General features: G+C 45.1%; 1 protein-coding gene across 1 annotated transcript in view; it reads right to left on the bottom strand.

Moving 5' to 3' along the window:
* hgfb (hepatocyte growth factor b) overlaps nucleotides 1-12,500 on the bottom strand; it is a gene marked incomplete at its 5' end in the record, with an annotated part of 27,708 nt that overhangs the window by 8,560 nt on the left and 6,648 nt on the right. Inside the window, 6 exons of the mRNA XM_083654494.1 lie at nucleotides 535-628; nucleotides 3,547-3,680; nucleotides 3,869-4,034; nucleotides 6,325-6,443; nucleotides 8,415-8,535; nucleotides 11,756-11,904. Of these exons, the coding sequence (XP_083510620.1) occupies nucleotides 535-628; nucleotides 3,547-3,680; nucleotides 3,869-4,034; nucleotides 6,325-6,443; nucleotides 8,415-8,535; nucleotides 11,756-11,904 (783 nt within the window). The remainder of the gene's footprint in view (nucleotides 1-534; nucleotides 629-3,546; nucleotides 3,681-3,868; nucleotides 4,035-6,324; nucleotides 6,444-8,414; nucleotides 8,536-11,755; nucleotides 11,905-12,500) is intronic.

The following is a 12,500-nucleotide window of genomic DNA, read 5'->3' as shown; positions in this document are numbered from 1 at the left end:
TGGCTGCCTGCGGCTCGCTGACATCCACTCCTCCCGTCAAAAGGCTCTTCCCGAGGCGAGCGCCACAACACGACTGAATCCCACTCGATTTGGAGGCGGAACACGCCAGGATTGGCCAAAGCCCAATCCAGTCCCCAGAATTGTCAAATAAAATCATCGACATGATCACTCGCCTCTCAACCTGTTATCTTAGACAAACTATGTTTTCAGTCTGCAACGGACTCATTCTGCACGTGACGAACAGGTTCAGTTCGACTTTAAGCATATTTTTCTGGTGTTCATTTTCCCATCGGCATCCACTTACTGTAATTTGGATGTTTTCTGGGCATTATCAATAGTTTGCATTGATCCCAGTCTCTTAAAATACTTGGTACAAGCTGCTCTGTGACATTATGATCCCTAATTGAGGTATAGATGTGCTTGGTTAGTGTCTACTGAAATACAAGGAGAGTTATTGATAGCACAGCCCTGTTTGGTGCATCACGGTGGGGTTTGGGAAGGTGAAGTTAGCAGTGGTGGATCCAGTGGACTGACCTGTAATGGTGGTCTCTCCAGGGATCACAGGGCAGGTTTGACCTGGTCCTTGACTGTTCTCCTCGGTAAGTCTCTCCAAAGCCATCATAGCAGTCTGCAATATTAAAAAGAGGATTCTATACACACTTTGTCTGAACAAACATACAATAATGAACAACACACACAGATAACAGGAGGCAAGTTTGCCAAGCTTCCATAAACGTGCACCACCACTTTGTATATTCTGTACCATACAGGGTCATACTGTAAATCATGCAGTGTTATACTGTGAATCATATGGTGTTATAGTGTAAATGATAGTGTTATACTGTGAATCATACAGTGTTATACTGTAAATTATACAGTGTTATACTGTAAATTATACAGTTAAACTGTAAATGATACAGTGTTATACTGTGAATCATATGGTGTTACACTGTAAATTATACAGTTAAACTGTAAATGATACAGTGTTATACTGTGAATCATATGGTGTTATACTGTAAATAATACAGTGTTATACTGTAAATTATACAGTGTTATACTGTGAATCTTACAGTGTTATACTGTAAATCATACAGTGTTATACTGTGAATCTTACAGTGTTATACTGTGAATCTTACAGTGTTATACTGTGAATCTTACAGTGTTATACTGTGAATCTTACAGTGTTATACTGTGAATCTTACAGTGTTATACTGTGAATCTTACAGTGTTATACTGTGAATCATACAGTGTTATACTGTGAATCTTACAGTGTTATACTGTGAATCATACAGTGTTATACTGTGAATCTTACAGTGTTATACTGTGAATCTTACAGTGTTATACTGTGAATCATACAGTGTTATACTGTGAATCTTACAGTGTTATACTGTAAATTATACAGTGTTATACTGTGAATCTTACAGTGTTATACTGTAAATCATACAGTGTTATACTGTGAATCTTACAGTGTTATAGTGTGAATCTTACAGTGTTATACTGTGAATCTTACAGTGTTATAGTGTGAATCTTACAGTGTTATACTGTGAATCTTACAGTGTTATACTGTGAATCTTACAGTGTTATACTGTGAATCTTACAGTGTTATACTGTAAATTATACAGTGTTATACTGTGAATCATACAGTGTTATACTGTGAATCATACAGTGTTATACTGTGAATCTTACAGTGTTATACTGTAAATTATACAGTGTTATACTGTGAATCTTACAGTGTTATACTGTGAATCTTACGGTGTTATACTGTAAATCATACAGTGTTATACTGTGAATCTTACAGTGTTATACTGTGAATCTTACAGTGTTATACTGTGAATCTTACGGTGTTATACTGTAAATCATACAGTGTTATACTGTGAATCTTACGGTGTTATACTTAAGCAATATATCACGAGAGCAAGTGTGTTGTGGTGAATATATCCCGGCCTCGTGGGATAACAACTGAGCAGGGGGATATATTCCACAACACACGCTGCTCGAGTGCTATATTGCTTTTATAAAAGGGTTCCAAGTATAATAATATAATAATAATAACACTATAAGTCCGACTGGCATGGTATTCTGAGAGTCAGTTGAAACACTACTGTAAGGCGGGACCTCTAGCAAGAAGATAGACGTGCGGGTGATTTGATTGGATCGTTCTGGAGACTGAAGTTGACATTGGCCAATCCTGGCGCTTGGCTGAGAGCTTTCTGGAAACCCAGGCAGCTCGACCGCAGCGTTGCATTCTCAGGGCTTGCCCGACACCAACTAACGTTACGGGGTTAAATGCGGGGTTAAATGCGGAGTTAACAGCCTTTCTTTTGCAAAGAAGACATTAGCCCGCATCTATTCTTGTACAAAACATCATTTTCTGCGAAGTATTAGTAAAGTTATAAGCGAAGATCGATTCACAAGGATCTGACAGCTGTCTCCGCCATTTTTTTTTCTACGTTGTCATTTGAGGTAAGCCTTATTATTACTCTCTTAGTAAGAGAGTTGCCATGGCAACCAATAACCCATGGCCATGGGTTATTGAACTCGGTTACTGGAATTATACAATGGCTGTGAACCAATCAGATTGCTTGATTTGAGAGAGCCATTTTATAATGTAAATTATACAGTGTTATACTGTGAATCATACGGTGTTATACTGTAAATCATACAGTGTTATACTGTAAATCGCACTGTGTTATACTGTAAATCATGTAAAGACAAATCCGAGGACTTGAATTCTAAGCAGAGGACGCAGATTCCAAACTATTATGGTTCTCATTGGATCCGTTAATATGCCTAGCTGGGAGCACATCTAAGCCCACAATGGTGCCTAAGAAAACACAAGTCATAAACATGTTCTTCAAACTGTCTGTCACCCTGCTTTTCATCTGTGGGAACATACTCAAACCTCAAGAGGAGACCACAACACAACCTCAGAGGAGGACTTATAAGTCCCACTGCGAGCCCAAGCGGCCTCTGAGAAATACCATACAAAGAGATCCCCTGAGAAATGTGAATGTGTGTATTCAGCCATGGATCCACATCTTTGACATCCAAATAAATCTCTTGCTGCCCCAGAAAAATTTCAATCGAGCCCTAATCCTTCCAGCCCATCTTTCATTGTCCAGAGAGACCTGACGACTGTCAGAGACAGTTTGTGTGATGCATGGTGGTCAGTCCTTCCCACAGTCCTTTAGGCCTACACTTCTCCATAGGGAAGGAGAAAGCATGGTCTCAAAGCAACACGTGTGGTTACTCTATTAGTAGTTTAGCAAATCTAACTACAAGGCCTCATGTGAATTCCAGGGTCCACGGAATATGAACATGCTGAATATGTCTCTGCTTCAGAGTCAATCTGCTCTCCCCGTGCCATTTTGACTGTGAAATGAAACCATAATTACATGACATCATCCGACATGCGATATGGGGTTGGTGATTAGATAAGCCACGATACGATGTAATACGTAGAAGTATGAGTGAAGAATTGTGTTTATTTCTGAGCCATGAGACATGCAAGTCTTTCTAGCAATGGCATTGTCTCTCGTCTCTCACCGTTGAGTGGCGTGTTCTGGGCGCCGCACTGAGGGATGTTGGTGCAGGACATCGTGCGGAACCTGGGGTCCGTCGTGAAGCACCACGGGTGATCTTGGCCGTCTGGGTTCCGACAGTAGTTTTCTCTCAGGTCTCTGGAAAACATCGAGTTAATCATTGTGTAATCTGTGTGTGCGTGTGCGTGTGTGTGTGTGTGTGTGTGTGTGTGTGCGTGTGTGTGTGGGTGTGTGTGAGTGTGTGTGTGTGTGTGTGCGTGTGTGTGCGCGTGTGTGCGTGCGTGCGTGCGTGTGTGTGTGTGTGTGTATGCGTGTGCGTGACTCACTTGCAGGGGTAAGCCTCAGGTGTGAATGTGTGGTTATGGGGATACTGCGACTCCCAGCGTTGGCAGGTGAGTCCGGTGGGCGTCGTCTCGACCGTACCCCTGTAGCCCCGCCCTCTTCCATGGTAACACTCCGTCGTTTCCTCCACGTTACTTTTAGCGGCTGTGTCTGTGGAGGAGTGAGGAATATTAGCAAGTGTGTGTGTGTGTGTGTGTGTGTGTGTGTGCGTGTGGGGGGGTCAAAGGAAATTTAAAATCACATTTTAAAATAAATAGGGATAAAGGACAGATTAGAGTCAATCTAAAATCAGTTTGTGGTGGACGATGTGCCTTTGATGTGTTGACTTTGGCCAAAGTTAACAGCCTCAGTCTCTGGGCCACCTGCTGATAACAGAACAGCTCCCTCTTGGGGTTCGGAAGATCTATTATTATGCTACTACAGTATGTTCTGCTGGTCTCTATCTCGGAGCATCCTAGTCGTGGCCACTACAACGTGCAAGCACTGACAGTAGTCCATTATCTATGAGTTGATTAAACGTTATGCATGACTATACACAACATCACATCCTCCGGTCTGTAAACAGGCGGTCTCTGTCCATACAGCTCGCCTCAAAATAGATCTGCACCGGTTATGTGACTGCTAAACAAAGGACCCGGCCTTTGACAAAGGAACACTCAGCCTCTCTGTCTCGCGCTCTGCCCTCTCTGCCTCCCTGTCTCTCTGTCTCTCGCTCTCCCCTCTCTGCCTTGTTTTGATTAAGACTAACTGGGTCGTAAACTTGGTCTGTTCCCAACAAACCCCGTATCAGAGAGAGAGAGGGAGAGAGAGAGAGAGAGAGAGAGAGAGAGAGAGAGGGAGATGGAGAGAGAGAGAGAGAGAGAGAGAGGGAGAGAGAGGGAGAGAGACAGAGAGAGAGAGAGAGAGAGAGACACAGTGAGTAGGGGGTGGGTGAGGATTTTTAAAGGGAAAAGCAGGGGGAACAGTGAATCACTGGGTCCACATGGAGGAAAGCCATCTAGTAAACATGGTGCCTGCAGGCCTGCTGATGACTGTAGCAGGCAATCAGGCCAGTGGCAGGCTCAGGAGAGAGGAGCCCAGCCCAACAACAACAACAACAACAACAACAACAACAACAACAACAACAACAACAACAACAACAACAACACAGCAACAGTATTCTCTGTGCTTTATGTTCCTGAAGGCCTCAGTAGCTGTCTCAGCTCAATGACTCCACATTAACGACAGGTCAGCTAGCTAGGGCACAATGTGGCTGACAGCTGACTCCATCTCAGAGTGGAGACACAGAAAACACTATATGAGCATATTGGACACTTGTACACTGCTAACACATACACACACACACACACACACACACACACACACACACACACACACACACACACACACACACACACCCTTCTTACACACGACTCGCACTGCTCAATCACTCTCTATTAGGCCTGGGTATCGCTACCTGATGCCTTTAAGGTATCGACCGAAATTACCCGTACCGGATGGTATCGAAACTTCTCCAGTCTCCAACAATACCTGCATTTGATCCCTTTTGTACTAGATCTAGAAAAATATATATATTTATATGGTTTAACTTGCAGCCAATCACCGCAAGCGTTCTTCGATTGAACGCGGCGTTTGGCCCACTAGCGCAGCCGCTACAACCCATACATATACACTCTGTGGTGGTGAAGTCGAGCGCGGTGGATGTGACGGAGTTGGCAGTTCAGTGTGCAGAGATGCCACCAAAATGTTCCAAAGTATGGATATGCTAGCCAAAAAGGTATTGGTATTGGTAAATGATGTGTGTGAAGTGAAATGTAAGCGATCTGCTTGTAGTGTGTGTGTGTGTGTGTGTGTGTGTGTGTGTGTGTGTGTGTGTGTGTGTGTGTGTGTGTGTGTGTGTGTGTGTGTGTGTGTGTGTGTGTGTGAGCCATGGTGTTGTGTCTGTGTGTGTAACAGGAGGTTTATATAGAGCAGTAACAGCCCTCTGCAGATTGACCACCACATGCTGGCATAGAACAATAAACAGCAAGCTGAGTGGTGCAGGAGGAAAATAAACATTCTGGCTATTAGAGAACAGAGAACCAAAGCGAAGAGGACTGTGTGTGTGTGTGTTTGTGTGTGTGTGCGTGTGTGTGTGTGTGTGTGTTTGTGCGGGGTTGTGCGGCACGCGTGTGCGCGTGTGTCTGCTTGTATATATATTCCATAGCATCGGCCAATCAGAGGGAGAGGTGTGGCAAAATGAAAGTTACAGGAAGTTATAAATTCTGGTCACACTGCACATGTCTGTGTTCTCCTACATACACAAACACACCCACACATGTACACACAGGCTTTTTACTTCAACATGCATAACGCAAACTCATGAAAACACACACACACACACACACACACACACACACACACACAGACACAAACAAACAAGGCATGCACGCGCGCTCACCGCAGACTTTGATGTCGCAGTACTCCCAGGGCGTGTGCGGGTCCGTGGTGAAGCACCAGGGTCTGTGGCGTCCGTCTGGGTTCCTACAGTAGTTATCGTCCAGGCCCATGTCAGGGTACCTAATGCAAAACACATACAAATAACAAGCTCAGAGGCAGGAAAGCGAAAAGCGTAGCTGAAACCGAGCACATTACATACAGCGGGTAAACACCCTTATGCTGCATATGTCATCCATCAATCATTCAGCATACAGCACATTATTATTACGCCTTGAAATTGAGTCAAACTGGGGCGCCCCCGGGTGGTGTAGCAGTCTATTCCCACACGAGGGCTGCAGCAGGTTCGCACACCCATTGTTACAGTACCTCCGGCCTGGCCGGACGTCCCTACGGAGTACAGACCGTGTCTTGGCCGTGTCTGCGGGTGGGAAGCCGGACAAGGGTATGTGTCCTGGGGTCTGATTTGTCCAACCCGATCTCCAAAAAAATTGTAAAATAGCAACGTTTGTGGACATACGTTGGTATTTTACGATGTCGGCTAAGAAATTGTAAAATGGGAACGTATGCGTCTACAGCGGTGGGCGTGGTTTGGGCGTGTTTTACGGAGATTTTCTGTTTCTAACCCCTCCCCCTACTCTAATCCTCACCCTAACCACTCAGAACGTTACTATTTTACATTTTTCGAGCCGAAATTGTAAAATAGCAACGTTGGTCCATATCGTTGGTATTATACAATTTTCTAAGAGACTGTGTTGGATTTGTCAGTATGTGCAGCCACCGGATAGGTTAGCCGTTTAGTAGGAATCCGGATCCTAAGAACAGTTTGATAAATGAGACCCCTGGTCACTGCACTAGCGCCTCCTCTGGATGGTCGGGGGACCTGTTCGGCAGGGAGGGGAACTGGGGGGGGAATAACGTGTTCCTCCGCACGCGCTACGTCCTGCCGGTTGAAAATCCCCGCTGTCAGGTGAAAAGAAGCGGCCGGGGACAAACAGAAAAGCAATTTTCCAAACGATGGGGACAGAGCGAGAAGCCAATCAGTGTTGCATGCAGTTCACACATTAGTAAGTGGGATAGGACACTGTGAGTGTGCACAGAGCTCCAGGGAGCGTGGAAGATAATAACAGGCTGCACCACTACAGGTGTTCCAAGTCCTCCCAAAGCCCCGTCCCTGCAGGCCTGCAGTCTCCAGCAGGCCGGTGTCGGGCTGCGGGACCCCCCTCATTACATTAGTGCTGCGTGCAGCCTGGGACCTCATTTACACAAACACTGGGATGATTAAGGACGTGTTAACGAGTGCACACTAATCCAGACCACCTGCCCTCCGACAAGCTGGAACATACGCTCAACATGGACATGGACACCGACACACACACACACACACACACACACACACACACGCACATGCACACGCACACACACAGACACACACACACACACACACACACACACACACACACACACAGAAATAATAATGCATTACTCAAATATGTGGCCCACTTAGAATAGGTGTAAACTTATCTCCAGGCTGGACTGGTCTGCTTTGTAATCTATCGAGAGCTTAGAGGAATTTAGGCCCATTACGACAAAATGAAGTGTTTTTCAGTGTAGCGCAGCTAAAAACACACAATTACACTATGGAAGTCTGCCGTCTGATAACATTCCTCCAAGGAAAGCCACGCTGGCTGATTAAATCACTCCGTCTCCAGTAAGAAATGAAAGAAAAGAAAAAAAGCGATGCAGACTCCACAAATATACAAAATAAGAGTTAGTGCCCCATATAACCATTTATAACCCAGAACAAATCACATATAACCCATAACAAATCACATCTGAATGTGTTTCTATGAACTCATTGCTACATACTGTATGTATTGCTGTGCAATTTACCTAGTATTATATGACCTTGTATTTGGGGGATTATGTGTGATTGACCATGCAGACCGCAGTGTGATTGACCATGCAAGTGTGTGTGTGTGTGTGTGTGTGTGTGTGTGTGTGTGTGTGTGTGTGTGTGTGTGTGTGTGTGTGTGTGTGTGTGTGTGTGTGTGTGTGTGTGTGTGTGTGTGTGTGTGCGTGTGTGTGTGTTACCTCTTGGGGTGGTACAGGTGTTTGTGTGGATCATCCAGGTCCCAGCGCTGGCATTCCCTTCCACTCTCTGTGTGGTCCATCGGTCCTCTGTAATCTTCCCCATTACAGTTCATACACTCCACTGCGCACAGACACACACAGACACACAGACACACAGACACACACACACACACACACACACACACACACACACACACACACACACACACACACACACACGTGCACACACACACACACACACACACACACACACACACACACACACATTTAAACACAAAGAAAAAGCAAGGGCCCCAAAACCAAACCTTGTGATACACCCGTTGAAACAATGACCGGGTCAGACATGACATTGCAATGTTTAACGATCTGTGAACCATTTGTCAGATAGCTGTGGAACCACTTTGGCGCTTTGCATCCAATGCCAGCTCCCATAGGGTGTTGATAAGTAGAGGGTGGTCCACACAGTATCAAAAGCCTTGGTGAGGTCTATAAACAGAGACACACACGTTTGTTGTCCACGGCCTCTTTGATGTTGTCGAAGACTTTGAAAGTGACAGTTACAGTGCTATAATGTCTTGATCTGAATCCAGATTGCATATCATTAAAAAATTTTTAATGAATCCATATGTGATTTACTTGCAGGATGAAGTTAGGCGTGCTTCGACCCAAGCAGCCCCGCAGGCTGGTCCGGTGCTGTCAGGAGAGGGCCATCTTGGAGGAGAGGCTTTAGATGAAATCCAGAAATACTGTAGCACACGGATCAAGTGTATACAAACTTTTTTTATTAACTAACGTTTGGATGCAGGTTCCGTGTGCTACAGTATTTTTGGATTTCATCTAAACCATATGTGATTTAATTTGGGTAGCAACTAATAATTCCAAGATTTTTGAAAGGACAGAGAGGTTAGACATTGCCCTATATAATTATTCATGTCAGATTGGTTGCCACAACCTGCCAGCTTTCCAGCTTATGTTTGCCAGCAAACATAAGCTGGCTTCCAGGTAACTGAACTGCATGCAACCTGATTAAGAGCAATTGACAAGTTGAAAGGATGGGGCTCTGCTATGACCAGTGCAGCAGGCTTGAACAGAAAGGGGTTGAGGCCATCAGGCCCAGCTGCCTTTTTGGGGTCGATTGTATTTAATGCATGAAGAACATCTGGGACTTGGAAGGCTTCAAAATCAAATGAAAGAGCAGAAGATGAGGATGAACTTGATGGTATAAGGCACTCTGAAGAGTCTTGAGGGAGACTGCCGATCAAAAATCTGACCATGCCATGTGGCATTTAACATATCACGTTTGCCAATGATGGGGACATTTTCAGTTTTCAATTGCTGGGGAAAATACCTTGGCTTTTTGTTCTAGAATACTCCAGAATTTTTCAAGTTTTCCAGAATTTGGAGTGATTTGTAAAACTGTCATTTGTCAAAGTAAAGTATTCATTTGATTGAGAATCTCGAATGGATGAAGTCCCCTGATTTCTGACTGAAGCGTTGCCAATCATTACTTTACTATAATTGGTCTTTCTTGCTAGGGAGCACTTTCTGAGAGGAGCGTGTTTGTTAGAAACCAATAAAAACTTGCTGAAAATAGGCAAGGGCAGACATTCTAATGTGTGAAAACACAGCACATGTGTGTCTAATGAAGGTAAGGCTCGCTTTGATGTGCAGAAGGTACAGTACCATGAGTTGATTAGCATGGTGGGTAGCACACATTGTCTAGTGTAAACAACAACAGAAAAACTCCAGATTAGAAACAGATGTTTATGAGTCCATCATTCTCACAGAGCACATTTTAGGCCACTACACTGTGCATGTCTGTGTGTGTGTGTGTGTGTGTGTGTGTGTGTGTGTGTGTGTGTGTGTGTGTGTGTGTGTGTGTGTGTGTGTGTGTGCGTGCGTGCGTGCGTGCATGTGTGTGTGTGTTTCCCATTAACTCCAACTAATTTCTGGACAAACCCTTCTAGCCATTTTTCTTCTTGCACTAACGCATGCTTTCTATCAAAATAGAAAGAAAAGGTGAAGTCCATGTTAGAGCTCATGATAAGCTGGTGGGATCCAACATGTGAGGTGGATCCAACATGTGAGGTGGATTCAACATGTGAGGTGGATTCAACATGTGAGGTGGATTCAACATGTGAGGTGGATTCAACATGTGAGGTGGATTCAACATGTGAGGTGGATTCAACATGTGAGGTGGATTCAACATGTGAGGTGGATTCAACATGTGAGGTGGATTCAACATGTGAGGTGGATCCAACATGTGAGGTGGATTCAACATGTGAGGTGGATTCAACATGTGAGGTGGATTCAACATGTGAGGTGGATCCAACATGTGAGGTGGATTCCCGTCCTGCTTCCTCAAAGCGCAGGTCTCTCATTAACATCGTGTGTCATCATGCACACAGAGGGAACAGCCCCTCTGACAGCATGAATCACCCGGGATTAGATAACAGAGGTCATTATCAGGCCCTTCTACAGGGAGAGATCAGTGTCTGACAGTCATATTGTGTGAGAGAACATACAGGTTGAGGCAGTGGTGGGAAAAAGCTTTTCTCTCATCCTGACAGGATAAATATAAACCTAGTATTTATATAGGCCTTAATTCCACTGCAGGAGAGAATTTCTCTGAAATTAGATGGGGAAAAATGTGCACATATATCAGCATCAACAATGCTCAAAAAGAGTTGGAAAATATCGGCATATCGGATATCAGCCAAAAAAAAATCCAATATTGTGCATCCCTAATCCAAGGCAATAGTCGCTGTGTATGTGTGCTGCTGGGACAGTTATGTAGGTTAAAACAGCTAACATTTTCTCTATAGGAGAAGACAGGGGCATCATCCCTCCGAACGCCCCCTAACACCAGCCTCTGTGGGTTCAAAGCATTTACAGAGCTGGAGCCTGATGGAATGAGAGAGGACAACGTCAACTGAACCTCACACCTGGAAGTGGCAGCAGCTGGCCTCGGCTAAAAGAGAAACCCTGTGTGTGCACGCACACACACGCACACACACGCACACGCACACAGCGCTGTGTGTGTGCACGCACACATGCATACACACAGCGATGTAGGCTGCACAGCTAGAGTCAACATGGCTTAGTGCACGGTACTGTTTGATTGCCTAATTTGCTGCAGCTCATTCCCAGGCTATCAAACCTCCATTGGTGACGCAATTTGCAATGTGGGATGGGCATTATTTCAAGATGAACGTCCACTCACATAATGTACATTTTGTGTGTCTGTGGTGCATATGACAAATGCAGTGTGTGTGTGTGTGTGCATGCGTGTGTTTGTGTGCGCATGTGTGCATGTGTGTGTGTGTGCGTCAGCAGCCTACCCTGCGAGCACTGTGGTATGCCACACTCCTGGTGTCGGAGGTGTGGGCGGGGGTCAGTGGTGAAGCACCACGGTCCAGCGGTGGAGTTGTCAGGGTTCCGACAGTAGTTTTCCCGGAGGTCCTTCTTCCTGTACCTCTTAGACATGAATCTGTCAGGAAAGCAGAGCCACAGTTATGCAAACAGGCACATTATGCAAAGCCTGGCTGCCAAACATTCTACTGTAGCTAGCATGCGTAGCAAACCACTCTCTCAAAAGTGCCCCAAGGCCACGGTTTCTGCTGGCTCTTTTATCAATGACAGAATCTATAATCCCGCACTTATGTCTGAAAGGGCCGCTGCCAGAACTCTGGTGGCTGTAAACTGCCTCTGTCAGCGGAAATTAACCGCAGTCACTATGGAGACTCCAAAGGATTGAACCTTGGAAGATAAAGACTTTTTGATGGAGAGCGAGCAGACTATTTTTTCATAAAAGGGCTCGATATGTGCGAGCATCATTAGTTCTCCATGAGGCCGGCTGTGCGTGTCGTGTAAACACAGTGATAAAACGCTGTGTGACTCATATCTTCCCTACATCAGGCAAACACATGGCCGTGGTCACCAGGCTGTGATGACGGACGCGGCTCCTGACTGGGACAGAAGTACGAGTACCAGGCAAGTTGTGTTTTTCCCCCAAAGAAGATGAAGTTCAGATGAAGTGGCCTTTCGGTCAAACGGGTCATGACAAGTTCCATTAGGGAGTTGAAA

This window comes from Poromitra crassiceps (genome assembly GCF_964638095.1).
Source record: "Poromitra crassiceps genome assembly, chromosome: 18".
NCBI classification, from domain to species: domain Eukaryota; kingdom Metazoa; phylum Chordata; class Actinopteri; order Beryciformes; family Melamphaidae; genus Poromitra; species Poromitra crassiceps.
The sequence above is the reverse complement of the archived record's forward strand: the minus strand, read 5'-3'. Positions and strand labels throughout refer to the sequence as shown.